Source organism: Neophocaena asiaeorientalis, unplaced genomic scaffold (assembly GCF_003031525.2).
Source record: "Neophocaena asiaeorientalis asiaeorientalis breed wild unplaced genomic scaffold, Neophocaena_asiaeorientalis_V1.1 scaffold629, whole genome shotgun sequence".
NCBI classification, from domain to species: Eukaryota; Metazoa; Chordata; class Mammalia; order Artiodactyla; family Phocoenidae; genus Neophocaena; species Neophocaena asiaeorientalis.
This window is the reverse complement of record NW_020175468.1, coordinates 235415-260121: the sequence shown is the minus strand read 5'-3', so window position 1 is coordinate 260121 and position 24707 is coordinate 235415. Positions and strand designations below refer to the sequence as shown.

The 24707-nt window shown below is 42.1% G+C and overlaps 1 protein-coding gene across 1 annotated transcript; it reads right to left on the bottom strand.

Annotated features, from left to right (window-relative positions):
• Positions 1-237: 237 nt before the first annotated feature.
• On the bottom strand, positions 238-17722 carry LOC112415427 (zinc finger protein 160-like). The gene is made up of 3 exons (XM_024768422.1): positions 16012-17722; positions 12542-12668; positions 238-2077 (listed from the first exon to the last, which is right to left on the bottom strand). The coding sequence occupies exons 1-3, from the start codon at positions 16024-16026 to the stop codon at positions 489-491; spliced, it is 1731 nt and encodes a 576-aa protein (XP_024624190.1). The 5' UTR covers positions 16027-17722; the 3' UTR covers positions 238-488.
• Positions 17723-24707: the final 6985 nt, after the last annotated feature.

Genomic DNA, 24707 nt, shown 5'->3' with positions numbered 1-24707 from the left:
TCAATTTGATCACTATCAACTTCAAATGGTCTACCTGACCGTGGAGCATCACCCAGTGAGAAATATCCAGCACGAAATTTCACAAACCACTTTTGACATGTTCGATCAGTCACAGCACCTTCTCCATACACTGCCCACATCTTTTTTTGCGTTTCAGTTGTCTTTTTACCTTTCTTGAAATAATGAAGGGTAATATGCTGAAAATTGTTGCTTTTTTCCTTCCATCTTCAATATTAAAATGGCTACACAAAAATTCACCAATTTTTATGTCTTTTTTTAAAATGCACGCTGATATCGCAGCTGTCACATAAAATCTAACAAAATTGTTTGAATGAAGTTAAAGACAACTAAGTGCTCCTAGAGCCACCTTACGGAAAAAACTGAACCTTCTGGGCAACCCAATATAATTTCTGTCCTGTATGGATTCTCAGGTGTTGAGTGAGGGCTGAGATGTGATAAAAGGTTTTGCCAAACTCATTACATTTGTATCAGCTCTCTCCAGTATGAATTTTTTGATGACTTACAAGGTGTGATTTTTCACTAAAGACCATGGCACACTCATCACGTTTGTAAGGATTCTCTCCAGTATGAATTGTCTGGTGTCTTATGAGGTGTGCTTTTCGACTAAAGAACTTATCACACCCGATACACTTGTAAGGTTTCTCTCCCGTATGAATTCTCTGATGTCTTGTTAGGTTACTTTTTCGACTAAAGAGCTTGCCACACTTAATACATTTGTAAGGTTTCTCTCCGGTATGAGTTCCCTTATGACTTTTAAGGTGTGCTTTTCGACTAAAAAACTTACCACACTCAATACATTTATAAGGTTTCTCCCCAGTACGATTTCTCTGATATCTTGCAAGTAATGAATTTTGAGGAAAGACATTTTCACACACATCACATTTATGTAATTTCTCTTCTGTATGGAGAAACTGATGTCTGCCAGGTTTTGAGCTGTAATGAAAGATTTTCCCACACTCATTACATGTGTAAGGTTTCTCTCCAGTATGAACTCTCTGATGCTTTCCAAGGTTTGGCTTTTGAGAAAAGAACCTGCCACAGTCATTGCATTTGTAAGGTTTCTCTCCAGTATGAATTCTCTGATGACTTTCAAGATTTGAATTTCGATTGAAGACCCTGTTACACACATTACATTTGTAAGACTTCTCTTCATTATGAACTCTCTGATGCTTTGTAAGGTATGCCTTTTGATTAAAGAATTTGCCACACTCGTTACATTTATAGGGTTTCTCCCCATTATGATTTCTCCGACATCTTGCAAGGAATGAATTTCGAATAAAGACATTTTCACATACATCACATTTATGTAATTTCTCTTCTGTATGGAGAAACTGATGTCTTCCGAGTTCTGAGCTATAATGAAAGATTTTCCCACACTCGTTACATTTGTAAGGTTCCTCTCTAGTACGAGTTCTCTGATGACTTGCAAGGTATGAATTGTGAGTAAAGACTTTTTCACATACATCACATTTATGTACTTTCCCTCCTGTATGGAAGAGCTGATGTCTTTTGAGGTATGATCCCTGAAGGAAGGTTTTGCCACACAGATTACATTTGTAAGATCCTTCCCTGTGTGCTTCCTGTTCTTGTGTCACTACTGAAGGACGCATAAGACCACTCGCATGTGTACCAGAAATGTTGGTTTGCACACTGGAAGAAGTTCCTTCAAGTGGTGAAAATGAGGCACTACTCCCGATATCCTTGTCCACTTGAATAAATTCATTAATCTCCTCTTCACTTTTAAATATATGCAGTTCAACCCAAAAGCTTAACGCCAGCCTATTTTCAATAGGCTTGATTCCTGCAACACTTCTACCATGTTCATCTCCCTTCTCAGTGAGATTTTCGTTATGGGTTATAGGTATTTGGTTGTAATTGCTTTCCTCATCTCTCTTCTGAGACACTAAGTCATACATATTTTCTTGAACGTCGCTGAGGTAAAAATGTTTCATTTCATTCCTTTCATGTCTTTCTGACATCACGGTTTGGAATACTTCTCCTCTATCAGTATTTGCTTTCAGTTGTAATATCTTGATCACATGCATGTAAGAGATATCTACAAGATATAAAGAACCGTAAGTATCCCATTCATTACAATTCATGAATAAATGTTTCAGGTTAAATAAGCCATACTAAACCAAATAATACTTCTATCAAGCAAAGTTATGAACCTCACCAACCATGATATTACAATTTGAAGAAACACAATAGGAATGATTCTTTACTAAAGCTAAAGTCATCAGAGGTAATTCCAGTAATTTTATGGCGCACTTTTAAACAACCTATGACAAAAATACTCACATTGGAAAAACTGCTGTTAGCTATCAAAGTGTAGTTTTCACCCATGATGCCAACCAAAGCACATACCAATTATCAGTAAACATACTGGTAACCTTTACTCGAGGAGAAAAGAATATTAAACTATATGTGTGTGTGTGTGTGTGTGTGTGTGTGTGTGTGTGTGTATATTTTCAGAATACTTATTATACATGAATAAATACTAAAGAACCAAAAATATATTGTAACAATAAATAAACCGAAACTAGCTTATCTAATGAATAATCTAAATGACTGCCACTTTAGAACTGGGAAACAAATATAACACAGAGAAAATGAAGAATTTGATAAATTTTTTTTGACCAGGCCCATGTGGCATGCAGGATCACAGTTCCCCGACCAGGGATCAAACCAGTGCCCCCCGAATTGGGAACAAGATGTCTTAACTGCTAGACAACCAGAGAAGTCCCAATAAAACATTTTTTTAAAACAACTAAATATTTCTAAAAACCTCCTATAAAACTAGGTACCCATGAAGGAGCATAAAACATCTGTAAGATCACCATCTGGAAATCAAAATTAAATAAATTAATTATCAATAAATGAAACATTCTCCAGTTATATGAACAGCCAATAAATGAGCAACTCCCTACATATGCAGGGATCTTAAACATCCAGTTCATTGGCTCTGGTATACATGTAATGAAGAACAAGCAACTTGTAAATTTATTTAATTACGGTCAGATACAATATTGTCGGGAACAAATTGCAAAAATAAGGTATACAAGGGCTTCCCTGGTGGCGCAGTGGTTGAGAGTCCGCCTGCCGATGCAGGGGACACGGGTTCGTGCCCCGGTCCGGGAAGATCCCACATGCCGCGGAGGCTGGGCCCGTGAGCCATGGCTGCTGAGCCTGCGCGTCCGGAGGCTGTGCTCCGCAACGGGAGAGGCCACAACAGTGAGAGGCCCGAGTACCGCAAAAAAAAAAAAAAAAAATAAGGTATACAAGATATAATGCAGACAAAGAGATAGTATAATAAAAATAACAGAATAATAATGTATCTTTTCAACCAAAATAACTTTTGAGTTTTTACTATAAAAAATACACTATTCAAAGCTATCTAACAGTACTTATTCCTTTGAAAAGGCTTGAGGAAAATTATCCAGATTTTTCAAGGAAAGGAAGTAGACTCAAGAGGATTACGTACATGAACTCAATAGACAAAGAAACTACTGAGACAACCAGAATGTGCATCTGGACTTACAGTGTGAGAAAACATATTCTTAAGATGACCCTCAACCCAAGCAGCCCACCAGACCAAAGTACCAAGAGTGAAAAGTTCTGGCTGTTAGGAAAATATGCTCCTATTGACCATTTTTTACAGCATGTCAATGTGGAGAAATGTTTACATACATTCTGGGTGTATCTGTAAAATCAGAATTCTTAGGCGTGATATTGTGATTTATTAAAAATACGGACTCGGTGATTCAGATGAGAAATTCATTACTGCCACTCACAACTTATCTGCCAAAACTGGTCCCTTGGCTTGCCTTGACGGAACGGGGCTGCGAAATTAGACAACGGGCAAAAAGAGTAAGAGACGTTTCACTAAAATCAATATACAGAATAAAAGTAGGGAAAAGAAAATATATTTAACATCACTAACCAGTGTGAGACCTCTGAGTTTTCTGTTTCCTCCGTGTGAACCCCCGACTGCCTTCAGGGGTCATAAAAAAGGGAACGTCTCTACTACACTCTAGTGATATACATCAGGAACTTGTAATTGTCTGTGGGAACTGGCAAATGGGAACAAAGCTTTTCAGAAACATTCTGAGCTCACTAAGTGTGCACTGTCATTGAAACACAGCTGAATTGATGTTGCGATTCTAGGAGATGGTATGTCAGAATAAAAAACACATCTTAGAGACTGGCTGTGTCCCTCCCACCCAACACTCTTACACTACACTAAGCCCACAGTTCTAGCAACAGGAAGGCATCAGCAAAGTACTTTGCTGAGGCAAAAGAGTATGTAAGGGGAAAAGCAGTAAATGCTCAAATCTCAAACATGCAATGCTCTAGGGTAGAAACTAATCCAGTGGCAAAGACACAGAGGAAGGAAGAATAATTCTGAAAAATCAACGGAGTTTGTGGAGAAAAATTACAGTTCCTGAGGACCACAACAATCCCTGACTGGTACTACTATAATTTAACGTAATGCTCGCTGATGGTGGTTGTGGATGGTGGTTATCTATGAAGCATGTAATTTTTTTTTTTTGCGGTACGCGAGCCTCTCACTGTTGTGGCCTCTCCCGTTGCGAAGCACAGGTTCCAGACGCGCAGGCTCAGCGGCCATGGCTCAGGGACCCAGCCGCTCTGCAGCATGTGGGATCTTCCCGGACTGGGGCACGAACCCGTGTCCTCTGCATCGGCAGGCGGACTCTCAACCACTGCGCCACCAGGGAAGCCCCTATCTATAACTTTAAATCTAATTTGCCTGATATAAAAGAGCCCTGACACTATTTTCGTGGTAATAGAGTAATTGCTATAAAATGTCCATGATATAACGAAAATATTTTTCTAAATAACTCCTACAAAACTATGTGCCCATGAAGAAGCAGAAAACATTCTGAAATGTTATATCATCTGTAAATCAAAATTAAATATTAATGAAATATTCTCTAGTTATATTAACAGCCAAAGTCTGAGCATTTTAAGGATATAATTACATTAGTTAAGAATGTGAACACAAGAAAGAATGCTACTAAAATATTAACTATAAATATACTTTAAACAAAGAAATGTATTGGCTTTAGAATATCAAAAGTTCCTGCTAACACTCCATGTGATCAAACATTAAAATTAGCCTACCCCTCAAATTACTAGAAATCATACCATTATATTTCTTAACATTAGCTTTGCAAGGAAAAAAATGAAACCAATGAGGAGTGATATCAGCCTGATAGCAGAAAAGTAAACAACAGGCACTCATTAACATATGTGGAACCCAAGTTTAAAACAATATATAAACATACAAGCCTTTGGGAAAACTCTGCAAACGAGTTAACAAGCGATACCACCCAAGCAATTACCTATCCCGAAAACACTAAACCGAAAAGTGTAGCAAAGTTCATGACAATTTGCTGGCCTTCGACTCCCCAGTCCTTTCTTAAATTGCATTGAGACTGAACTGGAGGAAGCCTCTCAATTTTCAGAGGTGCCCTCAGGAGGAATGATAATAAAAAACCACAATAAGATATTACATCACGCCTCTTAGAATACCTCTCATTAAAAAGACCAGAGGTGACAACTGTTATTGAGAATGGGGATAAAATGGAATTCTAGTAACTTTGAGACATGGGTTTGTGGCATTCCTCAAAATCAGAAAAAAAACCTGGAAAGACTTATCAGTCAGGCTCTGTTGATACTTTCTCACATCCATGATGACCACACCACTACATAGCTTGAAGTGATTTGTACATAGCAGAAAAACATTACAGGGCTTCCCTGGTGGCACAGTGGTTAAGAATCCACCTGCCAAAGCAGGGGACACGGGTTCGAGCCCTGGCCTGGGAAGATTCTTCATGCCACGGAGCAACTAAGCCCGTGTGCCACAACTACCTAGGCTGCACTCTAGAGCCCGTGAGCCACAACTACCGAGCCGACATGCCACAACTACTGAAGCCTGTGAGCCACAACTAAGGAAGCCTGCGCACCTAGAGCCTGTGCTCCGCAAAAAGAGAAGTCACCACAATGAGAAGCCCGCACACCACAACAAAGAGTAGCCCCCGCTCACTGCAACTAGAGAAAAGCCCGTGCATAGCGATGAAGATCCAACACAGCCAAAAACAAATTTAAAAAATTTTTTAAAAAGAAATGGCTCAGGGATCTAAACAAGAAGAGAGAGATTGAGACAGATCAATGCAGGTTCTGAGGTGCCAGATGGAATCAAAGGGCAGCCAGTGTTTTCCCATCTTCTGATGAGGCTTCCTAAAAACATCAGATGGGGACGGAAGCAGGACATGTTCAGGGATTGGCGACTGGACTGACAACTGAGCACACAGCGGAACCACGCGCTGAAGGAGAGATGAAAGGGCAAGGGACCTCCATAAAACAGCCTACCTCATGCTCCTCAACAACAAGCAACAGCAAGTTCACAGGAGCCAGATGGCGAGTGTCGTAGATCATGATAAAAATTGTGCTCTTGTGTCTGTTTGAGCAGCAGACCCACTGGAGGGTGAAAGAATACATTTTACATGTTGAAGGACAGAGCCCTGTAACTGTCTGACTAGGGCAGAGTTGCCAAACACTATTAATAATGAGGCCTCCCTTCTGCCTTTCTGAGATCTGACCTGTGTTCACACTTTGATACATCTGCAAGCTGCACTGATGTCACTCCACAGCCCAGCATTCTGCTCTTGCTACAATATGGGTAAAATATTCAGACGATAAACAGAAATTCCTATACCTGAGAAAAAAGAAACATGGTTTGCTGTGGCTTTTCCAGAATCATGGTTCTTTATTCAGCTAAGGATTGTGGACACTACTGAGGGGTCTAGAAAAATATTTCAGAAACTTACCCACTGCTAGCCTCCTTCTGAATACACAGGGAACAGTTAAAATGCAGAAATCCACTCCCTCTTGAGAGAACACTGGAATCACAACTAACTGCTGAACAGTCATCGACAGGAAGACACTGGAACTCACCAAAAAAAGACACCCCACATCCAAAGACAAAGGAGAAGCCGCCATGAGACAGTAGGAGGGGCGCTATCACAATAAAATCAAATCCCGTAACCACTGGGTGGGTGACTCACAGACTGGAGAACACTTAGACCACAGACGTCCACCCACCGGAGTGAAGGCTCTGAGCCCCACGTCAGGCTTCCCAACCTGGGGGTCCGGGAAAGGGAGGAAGAATTCCTAGGGAATCAGACTTTGAAGGCTAGCAGGATTTGACTGCAGGACTTTGACAGGACTGGGGGAAACAGAGACTCCACTCTTGGAGGGCACACATAAAGCAGTGTGTGCATCGGGACCCAGGGGAAGGAGCAGTGACCCCATAGAGATTGAACCAGACGTACCTCCTAGTGTTGGGGGATCTCCTGGAGAGGCGGGGGGTGGCTTTGGCACACCGTGAGGACAAGGACACTGGCAGCAGAAGTTCTGGGAAGTACTCCTTGGCGTGAGCGCTCCCAGAGTCCACCATTAGCCCCACCAAAGAGCCTGGGTAGGCTCCAGTGTTGGGTCACCTCAGGCCAAACAACCAACAGAGAGGGGACACAGCCCCACCCATCAGCAGACAAGCGGATTAAAGTTTTACTGAGTTCTGCCCACCAGGGCAACACCCAGCTCTACCCACCACCAGTCCCTCCCATCAGGAAACTTGCACAAGCCTCTCAGATAGCCTCATCCACCAGAGGGCAGACAGCAGAGGCAAGAAGAACTACAGTTCTGCAGCCTGTGGAAGGAAAACCACATTCCCACATTCACAGAAAGACAGACAAGATGAAAAGGCAGAGGGCTATGTACCAGATGAAGGAACAAGATAGAACCCCAGAAAAACAACTAAATGAAGTAGAAATAGGTAACCTTCCAGAAAAATAATTCAGAATAATGATAGTGAAGATGATCCAGGACCTTGGAAAAAGAATGGAGGCAAAGATCGAGAAGATGCAAGAAATGTTTAACAAAGACCTAGAAGAATTAAAGAACAAACAGATGAACAATACAATAATTGAAACGGAAAATACACTAGAAGGAATCAATAGCAGAATAACTGAGGCAGAAGAACGGATAAGTGACCTGGAAGACCGAAGGGTGGAATTCACTGCTGCACAACAGAATAAAGAAAAAAGAATGAAAAGAAATGAAGACAGCCTAAGAGACCTCTGGGACAACATTAAACACAACATTCGCATTATAGGGGTCGCAGAACGAGAAGAGAGAGAGAGAGGACCCGAGAAAATATTTGAAGAGATTATAGTCGAAAACTTCCCTAACCTGGGAAAGGAAATTGCCACCCAAGTCCAGGAAGCACAGCTTTCTGACCACAATGCTATGAGATTGGAAATCAATTACAGGGAAAAAAAACATAAAAAACACAAACACATGGAGGCTAAACAATACATTACTAAATAACCAAGAGATCACTGAAGAAATCAAAGAGGAAATCAAAAAATACCTAGAGACAAATGAGAATGAAAACATGATGATCCAAAACCTATAGGATGGAGCAAAAGCAGTTCCAAGAAGGAAGTTTATAGCTATACAAGCCTACCTCAACAAACAAGAAAAATCTCAAATAAACAATCTAACCTTACACCTAAAAGAACTAGAGAAAGAAGAGCAAACAAAACCCAAAGTTAGCAGAAGGAAAGAAATCATAAAGATCAGAGCAGAAATAAATGAAATGGAAACAAAGAAAACAATAGCAAAGATCAATAAAACTAAAAGTTGGTTCCTTGAGAAGATAAAGTTGATAAACCATTAGGCAGTCTCATCAAAAAAAAAAGGAAGAGGACTCAAATCAATAAAATTAGAAATAAAAAGGAGAAGTTACAAAAGACACCGCAGAAATACAAAGCATCCCAAGAAACTACTACAAGCAACTCTATGCCAATAAAATGGACAACCTGGAAGAAATGGACAAATTCTTAGAAAGGTATAACCTGCCAAGACTGAACCAGGGAGAAATAGACAATATGAACAGACCAATCACAAGTAATGAAATTGAAACTGTGATTAAAACTCTTCCAACAAATGAAAGTCCAGGACCAGATGGCTTCACAGGTGAATTCTAACAAACATTTAGAGAAGAGCCAACACCCACCCTTCTCAAACTCTTCCAAAAAATTGCAGAGGAAGGAACACTCCCAAACTCATTCTATGAGGCCACCATCACCCTGATACCCAAACCAAACAAAGATACTACAAAAGAAGAAAATTACAGACCAATATCACTGATGAACACAGATACAAAACTCCTCAACAAAATACTAGCAAACAGAATCCAGCAACACAATAAAAGGATCCATACACCATGATCCAGTGGGATTTATCCCAGGGATGCAAGGATTCCTCAATATACGCAAATCAATCAATGTGATACACCATATTAAGAAATTGAAGAATAAAAACCATACGACTGGGCTTCCCTGGTGGTGCAGTGGTTAAGAATCTGCCTGCCAATGCAGGGGACACAGGTTCGAGCCCTGGTCTGGGAAGATCCCACATGCCACGGAGCAACTAAGCCCGTGCACCACAACTACTGAGCCTGCGCTGTAGAGCCTGTGAGCCACAACTACTGAGCCCGTGTGCCACAACTACTGAAGCCCGCACGCCTAGAGCCCGTGCTCCACAACAAAAGAAGCCACCGTAATGAAGCCTGTGCACCACAATCAAGAGTAGCCCCCGCTCGCCGCAACCAGAGAAAGCCCACGCACAGCAACCAAGACCCAACACAGCCAAAAATAAATACAAATAAAATAAATTAAAGAAAAAAAACCCACATGATCATCTCAATCAATGCAGAAAAAGCTTTTGACGAAATTCAACACCCATTTATGATAAAAACTCTCCAGAAAGCGGGCACAGAGGGAACCTACCTCAACATAATAAAGGCCATATACGACAAAGCCACAGCAAACATCATTCTCAATGGTGAAAAACTGAAAGCATTTCCTCTAAGATCAGGAAAAAGACAAGGATGTCCACTGTCACCGCTACTATTCAACATAGTTTTGGAACTCCTAGCCTTGGCAATTAAAGAAGAAAAAGAAATAAAAGGAATCCAAATTGGAAAAGAAGAAGTAAAACTATCACTGTTTGCAGATGACATGATACTATACATAGAGAATCCTAAAGATGCCACCAGAAAACTACTAGAACTAATCAATGAATTTGGTAAAGTTGCATGATACAAAATTAATGCACAGAAATCTCTTGCATTCCTATACACTAATGATGAAACATCTGAAAGAGAAATTAAGGAAACACTCCCATTTACCATTGCAACAAAAATAATAAAATACCTAGGAATAAACCTACCTAGGGAGACAAAAGACCTGTATACAGAAAACTATAAGTCACTGATGAAAGATATTAAAGATGATGCCAACAGATGGAGAGATATACCATGTTCTTGGACTGGAAAACTCAATACAGTGAAAATGATTATACTACCCAAAGCAATTTACAGATTGAATGCAATCCCTATCAAATTACCAATGGCATTTTTTACGGAACTAGAACAAATCATCTTATAATTTGTATGGAGACACAAAAGACCCTGAATAGCCAAAGCAGTATTGACGGAAAAAATCAGAGCTGGAGGAATAAGACTCCCTGACTTCAGACTATACTACAAAGCTACAGTAATCAAGATAATATGGTACTGGCACAAAAACAGAAATACAGATCAATGGAACAAGATAGAAAGCCCAGAGGTAAACCCACGCACCTATGGTCAACTAATCTATGACAAAGGAGGCAAGGATATACAATGGAGAAAAGACAGTCTCTTCAATAAGTGGTGCTGGGAAAACTGGACAGCTACATGTAAAAGAATGAAATTAGAACACTCCCTAACACCATACACAAAAATAAACTCAAAATGGATTAGAGACCTAAATGTAAGACCAGACACTATAAAACTCTTAGAGGAAAACATAGGAAGAACACTCTTTGACATAAATCCCAGCAAGGTCTTTTTTGATCCACCTCCTACAGAAATGGAAATAAAAACAAAAATAAACAAATGGGACCTAATGAAACAAGCTTTTGCACAGCAAAACAAACCATAAACAAGACAACCCTCAAAATGGGAGAAAATATTTGCAAATGAATCAACAGACAAAGGATTAATCTCCAAAATATATAAACAGCTCATGCAGCTCAATATTAAAGAAACAAACAACCCAATCCAAAAATGGGCAGAAGACCTAAATAGACATTTCTCCAAAGAAGACATACAGATGGCCAAGAAGCACATGAAAAGCTGCTCAACATCACTAATTATTAGAGAAATGCAAATCAAAACTACAATGAGGTATCACCTCACACCAGTTAGAATGGGCTTCATCAGAAAAGCTACAAACAACAAATGCTGGAGAGGGTGTGGAGAAAAGGCAACCCTCTTGCACACTTGGTGGGAATTTAAATTGATACAGCCACTATGGAGAACAGTACGGAGGTTCCTTAAAAAACTAGAAGTAGAATTACCATATAACCCAGCAATCCCACTACTGGGCATATACCCAGAGAAAACCATAATTCAAAAAGACACATGCACCCCAATGTTCATTGCAGCACTATTTACAATAGCCAGATCATGGAAGCAACCTAAATGCCCATTGACAGACAAATGGATAAAGAAGATGTGATACATATATACAATGGAATATTACTCAGCCATAAAAAGGAACGAAATTGGGTCATTTGTATAGCCGTGGATGGATCTAGAGACTGTCATACAGAGTGAAGTAGATCAGAAAGAGTAAAACAAATATCGTATATTAACGCATATATCTGGAACCTAGAAAAATTGTACAGATGAACTGGTTTGCAGGACAGAAATTGAGACACAGATGTAGAGAAGAAACGTATGGACACCAAGGGGGGAAAGCGGCGGGGGGTGGGGGTGGTGATGTTATGAATTAGGAGATTGGGATTGACATGTATACACTGATGTGTATAAAATGGATGACTAATAAGAACCTGCTGTATAAAAAAATAAATAAAATTAAATTCAAAATAAAAAGAAAACGCAGAAATGCAGCTCACTTACTACAACTCCTATCTCAAAAATATATGGGTAGGAAACATGAAAGTGGGTATGTCCAAAATTTCCGATGAACTTTGTAAATATGTAAGCTCTAAAACATCTCCTAATATATCATGAAGTGGGCAGATCATCTGAGGAAACTTAGGTTTAAACTGATGCCAGGACTTCCCTGGCAGTCTAGTGGTTAAGACACTGTGCTTCCAATGCAGGGTTGCAGGGTCGCGGGTTTGAGGCCTGGTCGGGGAACTAAGATCACACATGCTGTGCTGTGCAGTGAGGCCATAAAGTAAATAACTAAATAAAAATTTAAACTCCTGATGCTGTATCCTGAAGGTTTTAGTATCTCGGTCAGCAGGCATTTTAGATCAGTCAAGAAAAACAGGTGCTCCCAAGAGGCACAGAAGGGAAAATGCAAAGATATCCAAGGGCAGATAGCAACATCTAGAGGGAAATTATCCTCACCCACGGAGATCAGGTTCCTGTAGTTCTCCAACATCACATCCCTGTATAAGGCCCTCTGGGCAGGGTCCAGGCATTCCCACTCCTCCTCAGTGAATTCTATGGCCACATCCTTGAATGTTAACGGTCCCTGAAATGAAAACACATTTCACCAAGGGGCCCTGAGGAGAGTTCTCATTTTCACACCAAATGACAAGGGTAAGGATCAATTCCGTTGAAGTATGTATTCTGACAGATCTATGTAAAGGGATTCAGAGCAAATTGTACATCTCTAAGTTTTATTTCTTATGCTTTCTCATAAAATTATGATATTTTACAATTAATGTGGATTTTTCATATTTGTGGACAATACATGAAATATAATACATACAAATAAAATTCAATAATTCATTGTCTATGCAGAAGCATTACACATTATGCTTTGAACACTAAGTGAGGGCTTCCCTGGTGGCGCAGTGGTTGAGAGTCCACCTGCCGATGCAGGGGACACGGGTTCATGCCCCGGTCCGGGAAGATCCCACATGCCGCAGGGCAGCTGGACCCGTGAACCATGGCCGCTCAGCCTGCGCGTCTGGAGCCTGTGCTCCGCAACGGGAGAGGCCACAACAGTGAGAGGCCCGTGTACCGCAAAAAAAAAACAAAAAAAAAAAAACAAAACACCACTGAGTGATATTCAATATCTAGATGAGTTACGGGTATGAACTGTGAGTTCAGAAATGACAAAGGCCACAGTGGCTTTAAACAAAAGTCACAATGAGGGGTGTTGTCTCAGGACATATTTTTGCTTTTTTTTTTATACTCATTTTTATTCATTTGAATATCAGAATTTTTGGTGAGATGAAAAAGTATCAACTCTACTAAGTGGTACTAACATGAAACAAACAGAATACTTTAAGGGCAATCTCAATAAAATAATTATATTCAAAAATATACATACCATTTTTCTCCATTTAGACATACATAAGCAGGCATTAACAAAAGCCATAAAATGTTTGTTTTCCCTACTAATAAAACATTGATGCAACATTACAAATTTTATTAGTATTATGCATAATTTCCACAGATTAAGAAACAAATTATCACAAAAATAGAGTTAACAATTCCTGGAGAATTAAAAGTCATGACAAATAAGAATATGGAAAAAATATATTGTAATTAAGCAAGAACGCTTCACCAAATGATACAATAAGAAGAAAATAAGAAGGACACACTCAGGACTTCCCTGGTGGTCCAGTGGTTAAGACTCCATGCTTCCACTGCACTGGGCATGGGTTGGATCCGGGGTCGGGGAACTAAGATCCCACATGCCACCAGGTGCGGCCAAAAAAATTTTTTTTAATTAAAAAACAAAAGAAGAAGAAGGAAACAGTGCATTCTCTCTGAAGTTACAGTGGAGTGAAGGGCGCTGGCCAGGGCTCCTGCCTTTCACCACTGTACAGTGTGCCTGAGCAGGGACCACTAGAGGAAGTAACAGGAGGAAAACGGAGAACAAGAACAAGAAACACAGAGAGAGTGTGTCAGAGTTGGAACTGTTAACATTCACAAATATAAGGAAATGGAAAGGTGAAAAGTGAAAGGAAAAAAAAAATTCCATCCTAATGACAGCAGGGGTGACTACATTATATCAGACAAAATAAAATAAGTACACAAACACGAGACAAAATACATTATATAACAGTAAAGGGGTAAAATTACCAAAAGCTAGAACAATTATAAATATGTATACATCTAACATCATTGCTCGCCCTAAAATGAAGCAAATCTTAACAGAAATAGAGAGAGAAATAGACAGCACAATATTAGTATCAGATTTCAATATCCTGGGTTTACCTACACATTGTAGGTAAACAAAAAGAAGTTGTAGGAAACAAAAAGAAGATCAATAAGGAAACAGAGGACTTGAAAAACACTACAGTACAACTGTACCTAACAGACATGTACAGAACACTCCACCCAACAACAGCAGCAGAAAACACAGCCTTCTCCAACATGCGTAAAACATTCTCCAGGACAGACAGTATCTTCTCTAAACACAAGGAAATAAAATTACAAATAGAAAGTGGAAGCAAAACAGGAAAATCTGCCAAATGTGGAAATTACACAGCTCATTCTTAAAGAAGCAATCACCAAAGAAGAAATCACAAGGAAAATGTAAGAATACTTGAATGAAAACAAAGACTACGTACGAAAATTTCTAACAGACAGTGAAAGCGGTACTAAAGGGGAAGTCCACACTGCTAAATGATTACAACAAAAAGGAGAAAGATGCACATTCCACCCTACTGTTCAAGAAACTACTGAACGTCCCAGACAGAGCCATTGGACACCAAGAAAAAACTGAAAGTTATCCAAACCGAAAAAGAAGTAAAATTATCTTATTTTTAGGTGACAAGTTTTATGTGTAGAAATCAAAAAGATTCCAAGAGAAAGCTACTACTCCAAAGAGCAACGTTAGAAAAGTCGCAGCTTTGAGAATCTGCCTGCTAATGCAGGGGACATGGGTTCGAGCCCTGGTCTGGGAGGATCCCACATGCCGCGGAGCAACTAGGCCCGTGAGCCACAACTACTAAGCCTGCGCGTCTGGAGCCTGTGCTCCGCAACGAGAGGCCGCGATACTGAGAGGCACGCGCACCGCGATGAAGACCGGCCCCCGCTTGCCGCAACTAGAGAAAGCCCTCGCACAGAAACGAAGACCCAACACAGCAAAAATTAATTAACTCCTACCCCCAACATCTTCTTTAAAAAAAAAAAAAAAAGACAACTTCTGAGGAATGGAGTGATGAAAGTGACTTAAAGAATTTCCAACTGTCAGAAATACACCCATTATCACTGAAGTTTGCTTCTGAATTTCCATTCTATTTCCTTCTCAATCATTAGGATTAGAACAAAGTGACTCCGTCATTTAGCTTCAATTGCCTTGGAAAATGTCAGAAAAAATTAAAAACACCCATTATCACTGAAGTTTGCTTCTGAATTTCCATTCTATTTCCTTCTCAATCATTAGGATTAGAACAAAGTGACTCCGTCATTTAGCTTCAATTGCCTTGGAAAATGTCAGAAAAAATTTCCACTTACTGGTCTATCTTTCAGATTTTACCCCACCTTTGTGCATATTAATATGTGACTTCCATGTGCAGCTTCTTTATCCCGGTTTACAGAGAGCAGACAGTGCATCCTGATGGGGCCCTAAGCGATCCCTGCTGCCCAACAGCATTGACACCACGTCTCTAATCCATGAGTGTGAAGCCCTGCCCAGGACTACACCCAGTGGAGCCTCTTCACAAGTTCCAGGTCACTGGGTCATGGGGAGACGGGATCTAAGTGGAGATGACAGGCCCTGAGGGAAGGACCTGGGTGGGTGTAAATGTACAGGTGTCAGGCGGGATACTTCAGAGTCAGACAAGTTTACCGAGTCCAAATAAGGGCATCTGAGGAAGAACAGACAGAAAAATCAACTGAGAATATGACATTACCTGAGAAAGAGCCATTTCTGACTCCTTTTCTTTCCTCTCTTTCCTCTTCTGGGCTTCTTCCTCAGACAATCTGAGTCTTTAGAGGTCGATCTTCAAAGCTGGAAACAGGCTGCTTAATGCTTAGAATCAACACACCCCCTTCCTGAGTCACCACCACACACACAGGGAAGCCCTCAGCATGTGGAACAGACGGTCCTCTGCTGCCCACTGTCCCAGGAGGGACTCAGGACAGTAACTCGCACACACAGACCAACCAGTGAGTTTTCCACCCTTTCTTCAGATCTCGCTCCCCTCCTGGTGAGGCCCTCACGTACCCAGCAGCAGCGGGCACCTCAGCTGGATCCGACGATCCCCTGCAGGTCACAGACCAGCCCTGATCCATCCCCAGGCAGAGCAGAGCCCTCACCCTCAGCCCAGATCTCAGCCCTCAGGAACGGGGGGACCCAGAGTCCTGATGTTCAATGACGGATCCAGACTGCAATCACTTCGGGCACGTTAAGTACTACTGAGTCTGCACACCACACTGATGATAGGAAGGGAAATCTCTAGTCGGGGGTAGAAAACACCCATATGCAAAATGCCTCATCAATCTAATGCGACGTCTGGATTGAGCACCACTGACAGGACGCAAGCCCAGCACACCTCCCACTTTCTTTTTCTTTTCCAGATTTATAGATATATAACCGATGAATAACAATTCTGTACATATGAGGAATACACTGTGACTGCATCCAGTTTCCCCCTTCTATCTGCACTACTGTGTGCTTCCATTTCATTCTGTCTGGGTCTCCCTGTTTCTTTCTCTTTCTCTTCCCCTCCACTTTCCTGCTGTTCCTGCCCTCCTCTCTATTTCTTTTCTCACACCTGTCCTGCCCCACTCTGCAACCTGTTTCCCCTCTTGATGTTCTCTCTCTCCACCCTCCCTGATTGTCCTAAATCTCTATGTATTTCTGCCTCTTTCTTCCCTTTTCTGTGCTCCCTCTCTGCCCTCCAGGTTACACCCCTTCTATCCCTGTTACTCTCCCTTCCTCCCCACTCTCTGGCATGGCAAGTGGCTGTGCTTCCTTCCAGCTCTCCCTCTTCTTCTGCTCTTCTTATCATCCCTTGTCCTCATACTCTCCCAGCACCATAATGCTACGAAGGCCATGGGTCCACATTTTATCCTCTCTCCGACTCTCTGTGTGAAGGGCCTCACCACTGTTAGCCGCCCGCTACAGGTGATCCAGAGCCCCTCTCTCTATGCTGCTCTATGTCAAACTCTGGACATCCAGCTTTTTATATACTTCTCTATTTCATTCACTTGCTCCTTTCAAGGCATAATCGCTTTTATTTTACAGTCTATTTACAAGTTGCTCAGCATCCTCTATGTTCCTATCGATGCTCCCTCATTCTTTTGCCTCAGTTGTTCTATTTCTCTCTCAGTCTCTCTGTCTCTGCTTCTCCTGGTCGCCTCGGCAACATATTTACAGGGATGGAGACTGAATAAGATGCCCGCCAACCGCAAGAGACCATTTTCCATCGGGTGGAATTTGAGATGATAGAACCATGGGTGTCACTAGGCTGGCCCAGGTCACCTCCCCCAACGCAGGGTGAGAGGAAGGGCTGACTACGAAAGGGAGGCCTGTGGAGCAGAAGGACAGACCCGAGGAGACGCGAGGGCAGAGGGGCTGGGAGGGAGGGAGTGGGTCTCAGGAGACGGGCGGGCTCCCCAGAATCCCAGGACCAGGAAGACACCTCTGCGGGGCGACCCGCCTGCCCTCCAGGGGCTGAGAGGGTGAGGCTGGGGGCTGGGGGCTGGGGGGGGCGGTGTGCGGCGTGCATCCACCTCGCGTAAGAGGACGTTACATGGAGGGGCGAGGGGGAGGGCGGAGGTACTAAAGGGTTTTAAACTGGAAAATGTCGCGAATGAAGGTGTCTACCTGGACCGAAGGCGGAAAAGCCAAGAGAACCGACCAGCCTCAGAACGAATTCAAACCCAAAGGAAAACATACCCGACCTGTATCGGCGACGTCTGGATTTACTCCGGGCGGAGGGCCGGGTGATGGGATTTTAGGTCTGAAGTGACTCCGAGACCCTGAGGATGGAGTAAGGGGGGACCACATAGCACAGATTTACACTAGAAAAATTTACGCCCCGCAGAGCGATCGTCGTTCCGAGAGTTAAACTTCCGTTTCTGTAAGAAATTGCGCACGCGCAGACTTAGAGGCGGAACTTCCGGGAGCGCGGCCTGGGCTACAGATGAGAGGCTGCGGGAGGAGGGCCCTAACCCGGTCAGCCGGCGTCTGGAGGCGGGGCGGGTAACGGTACTTTCATGTACCATGAAAACGCTCGTCTTAAGTTCTTATGTGGAACAGGTTTAAGATAAGAGCTTTCAGTTGTGTCTGAAACTAAGATGTTTCCTCCTGACAAGTTGAAAACGATTTCAATAAAAAGCGTGAGAGCAGGTTTCTCTCACGTCCCGCTCCTGCGGCTCAAGCAATTCAGTGGTTGGGAACGTGGGTCTCCAAGTGGTAGCTGTGGGGCGCTAGTTCCATCCCGGAACGCTTCCTGCAATTAGAATTAATTTAGGCAGTTCAAGGAAAGAAGAGCTGGACTTGGCTCTATATTACAAACTAGAATGGAAGATACAAAACTTTCCCTGTGTAGAATGGCCCATTCATGCTGACACCCTACCGAACAGTTTTTCCTTTCTGTTTCTCATTCTGCCAGGTGGCCGAATGAGGCCGAATGACAACACGTGTCAGTTCCAGAGGCTCAGGGACAAATCCCGGAGTCTTGAGACTGGAGGACTAAGCCGTGTGATAATTTCCGTCACTAACCATTGCTTTAAAAAGAGCAATACACTGTAAAAATTTTGTTGTAAATTGCATTGTTCATTTTTTTTTCTTTTTTCCCCAAAGTGTTTTATTTGCCTCTTAAAACTTTTCCCCCCAGTTTTATTGAGATGTACTTGACATACATCACTACGAATTTAAGGTATACAGCATAATGTTCTGACTTTCATATGTTGAAATAGTTATCAGTAAGTTTAGTAAGCATCCATCATCCCATATAGGTACCATATAAAAAGAGAAAGCCAAAAAAACGGAAAAAATGTTTTCCTTTTTATGAGAATGTCGACTGGAAAAAATGCACAGCGCGAGAGGTGTGCGTTGTTTTATTTGGGGCAAAATGAGGACTATACCCCAGGAGACAGTCTCAGATAGCTCTGAGGAACTGGTCTGAAGAGGTAGGGGGAGAAAGTCACGATAACTGTTATTTTGGTGAAGGGGGATACATGCAATCAAACACACATTTTTGCAGAATGTTGCTACCAGTCCTGTGGAGATTACTGCTAGTCATGAGGTGCAGATATCTCCATTAATGATTTAGTGCTTATCTAGATACGAGGAGATTCAAGAATTTGGGCTCATAAAATCTTCTCCCGAAAATATCTAAATATCCCAAGGCCTGTTCTGACCGTTTTTACAGCGCACAGAGTGCTTCATTCCTGATCTCCACCCTAACATACTTTTAGGGTGTCTTGAAGGTCACCCACTGCACCAACTATTGATTTAAGCCTTGTAGAGTCAGATGGCAAGTTCCAAGTTTAGTTTGCAGCGCCCCCTCATGGCCATAAGTTCAAACCTGTTCGGGAGGCATTTCAGGACCATTTCATAGCATGGTGCTAGGAATGCTCATTCATAGGTCGGGGAAGGATTTTTTTTTTTTTTTTTTTTTGTGGTACGCGGGCCTCTCACTGTTGTGGCCTCTCCCTTTGCGGAGCACAGGCTCCGGACGCGCAGGCTCAGCGGCCATGGCTCACGCGCCCAGCCACTCCACGGCATGTGGGATCTTCCCGGACCGGGGCACGAACCCGTGTCCCCTGCATCGGCAGGCGGACTCTCAACCACTGCGCCACCAGTGAAGCCCAAGGGGAAGGATTTTATTGATAGTCCACTCACTGCGCTATTACTAGACTAGGCCTTATTAACAGCAAAACGTCTCTGGACCACCTGTCTTACTATTCTGTTATGGTACACGGGGGAAAAAAATCCCTCTTGTTGCTTCTTCCCATGTCTAGAGTTACACTGTTACAGTCATTGATCTTATAAAAACTATGTATCTGGTCAAGTCCTTCAGGTCACCTCTCATCATTATTTTTATCAGAGGCTCAGTCACACATTTGGTAATACAAGAAACAATCGCCTTCTGAAACAGGCAAAATAGAATATAGCAAGTAGCATTGATAGAGTTATAAGTAAATATTTAGGCCAAGAGCTTCCTACACCAAACCAGATTTTGAAGAAGTCAAGACGAGGGAATGGGTCACTTTAAGGCTGAAATCTGACTTTTCATATGGTTCATTAAATGTGTTATATCAGAGGATTCATCAGGTATGAAGACACAGCATGCAGTTTGAATTATGGCACAGGTGCTCCCCTGAGGTGCCCTAAGGATGTCAACGGACATGCAGTTTTGTAGCACAGCCTTACTCATCATAGAGACCTCAGAATTCAGTAGGTTAATAGCCTGATTAATATGATTTAAAGCCTATTGAGTGAATTTCGTTAAGGCTCCAGTGCGGGCAATTACACTCTCCAATCCTATTGAATGTGCAAAAGTCGCTGGTAAATGATCATAACAGTGGAATGCAGATTTCTTGACCCATCAGGATCATACCTATGGTAAACTGGTATGGCCATCTCCAAACTGGTACGTACATGACCTTGAGTCCAAGAGAATTTACAATACTATATTAGTTGGAATACTTATATTAGTTGCAGGCATACAGCATAGTGACACAGTATTTTAATGTTATACTTCCTTAGAAGTTCTATCAAAATAATGGCTATGAATCCCTGTGCTACACAATATGTTACTTAAGATATTGCTTATCTATTTTAATTTATTTATTTTATTTATTTATTTTTGGCTGCGTTGGGTCTTCATTGCTGCGTGCGTGCTTTCTCTAGTCGCGGCGAGCAGGGGCTGCTCTTTGTTGTGGTGCGCAGGCTTCTTATTACAGTGGCTTCTCTTGTTGCAGAGCACGGGCTCTAGGCGCCTGGGCTTCAGTAGTTACAGCACGCGGGCTCAGTAGTTGTGGCTCACGGGCTCTAGAGCGCAGGCTCAGTAGTTTGGGCATACAGGCTTAGTTGCTCCGCGGCATGTGGGATCTTCCCGGACCCGGGCTTGATCCCATGGCTTGATCCCGTGTCCCCTGCATTGGCAGGCGGATTCTTAACCACTGCGCCACCAGGGAAGTCCCTGCTTATCTATTTCATACCTAGTAGTTTGGATCTCTTAATATCATATTGCTATCTTGCACCTCCTCCCTTCATTCTCCCCACTAATAACCTACATTTTTTTTATCTGTGCGTCTATTTCTCTGTTGCTATATATACTTCTTGGATTTATTTTCTAGATTGAACACACAAGTGATAGCATATAGTATTTGTCTTTGTCTGCTGTATGTCACTAAGCATATTGCATGGAATATTATACTCTCAGGATGAACAACAAAGACAGCTGACAAATCTGTTTCTAACAAGTTTTCCCTTTCCCTTTCTCTGTTTTTGAGGTGGAAATATGAAATTCAAAAATTCTCATTTCTTATTAAAATTAGCTAATATTCGGGAAAATGTAAAATTATTGTTTTCATGAAAATGGGACAAAATCTAAAAATTAAAAGGGTTTTGCCTCTCAATCTTCACCCTTCTTACTCATAAGAAGCCATGTTGCTATAAGGAAAGTGAAGAGGGAATTTTCTGGTGGTCCAGCAGTTAGGACTCGGAGCTTCCACTGCAAGGGCCTGGGTTTTATCCCTGGTGGGGCAACTAAGATCATGGAAGCCACGCAGCATGGCCAGAAAAAAAAGTGAAGAATAAATGGTCATGGAGGTAGAAGGAGCAGAGGACCCATCACATCCCACGTGGCACCCTCTGGACTTCCCGTTACATGAGAATGATAAACTTCCTACTTCTTTCAGTTACCAATTTCCAGGTGGTTTGTCACTCACAAGTAAAAACTATCCTAGCTGACAAATAGGATTTTTACTTTGTGACAGGTATAGAATGTAGCCTTTCAGAAAAAAATCTTGAATTTAAAATTCTGTGGCTTAAAAAAACTTCATGGGGACTTTCCTGGTGGTCCAGTGGCTAAGACTACGTGCTCCCAATGCAGGGGGGCAGGGTTCAATCCCTGGTCGGGGAACTAGATCCCACGTGCCACAACTAAGAGTTTGCATGTGGCAACTAAAGATCCTGCCTGCCGCAACAAAGAACCAGAACCTCTCATTTGTAATACTGGCCTATGAAATAAAACTGCAGGCATACTTTAGAGATATTGTGTGTTCAGTTCCAGACCAGTGCAAAGTAGTGGTTACTGTAATAAAGTGGGTCACAGTACATACTGAAGTTATGTTTACACTATACTGTAGACTATAACGGGAACTCTGCTCAATACTCTGTAATAACCTAAATAGGAAAATAATTTGAAAAAGAATAGATACATGTATATGTATAATGGAATCCCTCTGCTGTACACCTGAACTAACACATGTTAATCAACTATACTCCAATATAAAAGAAAAATTTAAAAAAAATACTTTGGGGCTTCCCTGGTGGTCCAGTGGTTAAGGCTCTGTGCTCCCAATGCAGGGGGCCAGGGTTCAATCCCTGGTCAGGGAACTAGATCCCACATGCATGCCACAACTAAGGACCCTGACTGCCACAACTAAGACCTGGTGCAACCAAATAAATAAATTTAATTAATTAATTTTAAAAACTTTATCGCTGCTCTTGTCAAGGGGGTGGCTGAGTGGATGCAGAGACACAGATCTTTGTAAAGACCCTGACTGCATCTTAGCTGACTAGCAGCATCTGTGATTTATGGGCAAAGAGCTGGCGGAGGGTCGTACTGTCTCAGACCAAAATATCCAGAGTCCACCCTGCACTTGGTTCTTTGCCTGAAGGGTGGCTTCATGGAGCCTTCCCTCAGCAGCTCGCCCAGAAATACAACTGGGACGAGAGGACCTGCCCCACGTGTTATTCTTCCCTGCACCCCTGCCCTGTCATTGCCACATGAAGAACTTCGGCCACACCAACCACCTGGGCGCCAAGAAAAACATCAAATAAGGCCCATTCACAGCCTACTATTTGCTAGCAGGACGGCCTCCTGTCAAGCAGAAATTTCCCTTTTGGTGACTGAAGCAGCAAACAAAACAACTTACTGCTGAAAAATGCTGACAGTCATCAGAGCATCCAGTGAGTCACAGCAGTAACATCAAAATCACTGACGAACGATCACCGTAACAAATAAAATAATGTTAAAAGTTCGAAACATCGTGAAAATCATCAAAACTTGGCACAGAGACACCAAGTGACCAAATGCTCTTGGAAAAAGAGCACAGAGATTGGTTCAGGCACGGTTGCTACAAGCCTTCAATTTCCAAAATGCAGCATCTGTGAAGCCAATAAAGTGAAGTGCAATAAAAAGAGGTATGCTTGGGTCTTCCCCGGCGGTCCAGTGTTAAGACTCTGAGCTTCCACTGCAGGGCGTGAGGGTTCGATCCCTGGTTGGGGAACTAAGATCCTAGGTGCCACACAGCGCGACCAAAAAAAAAAAGAAAGAAAGAAAGAAAGAAAGAACACAGGTATGCTTGTATAAAAATAAGTTACCATAACAACAATTATATATGATGATAACCCATTTAAAAATGGCAAGAGATACTCATAAAATTAACTACGGATACTCAGTAAAGAATCGAAAACAATTTGCCTTAAGAGATTATTTTTGCAGTCAGACAACATGGCTTCTCATCCTGACTCAGGCACTTGCTGAGGTGGAGCTGAATGAGTCTTTAAATCAGTATTTGTCCTATGTTCCTTCATTTCTGAAATGAGAACAAACATCAGTATCTTTTTCAGCGATGAAAATTCAATGAGCTATTATGCTTAAAGCATTAATAACAATGATTCTTACTCAAAGTCTGGTAAGAAAGATAATAAAGATTGAAATTAAGGGAATTCCCTGGAGGTCCAGTAGTTAGGACACCATGCTTTCACTGCTATGAGGTTGGAGCCCTGGTCCTGGAACTAAGATCTCACAACCCAAGTGGCGGAGCCAAAAAAAAAAAAAGTGAAATTAAGATAACTTTTTAAAAATAAATTTATATTAATTTATTTATCTATTTATTTATTTTTGGCTGCATTGGGTCTTCGTTGCTGTGCGTGGGCTTTCTCTAGTTGTGGAGAGCGGGGGCTACTCTTCGTTGCGGTGCGCGGGCTTCTCATTGCAGTGGCTTCTCTTGTTGCGGAGCATGGGCTCTAGGCGCGCGGGCTTCAGTAGTTGTGGAGCATGGGCTTAGTTGCTCCGCGGCATGTGGGATCTTAGTTCTTGGACCGGGGCTCAAACCGGTGTCCCCTGCATTGGCAGGCGGATTCTTAACCACTGTGCCACAAGGGAAGTCCCAAGATCACTCATCAAAGAAAAATATATTATTTTTGGTTGAGAACAAATTCTAACTGGAGAATATAGGGTGTCAGTTGTCAAGTCGGAAGTAGCACAAATCTTATTTTCTCTGCAACATACTTCGGCTCTGAATGTCACTACATCACTGGAAAATGGCAGGATAGCTTCCAGGCATTTGGCAATGGAGACTCTCTCCTTGTCACAAACTATAGTTGGAATCTTGGGGTCTTTCTTTTTTAAATAAA

Bases quoted from the DNA above. Each gene is read 5' to 3' on its own strand.
- LOC112415427 (XM_024768422.1), bottom strand. The intron at 2,078-12,541 runs GTGAGGATAATT...TATATCTTGTAG, and splicing joins CAGGAACCTGATCTCCGTGG to ATATCTCTTACATGCATGTG.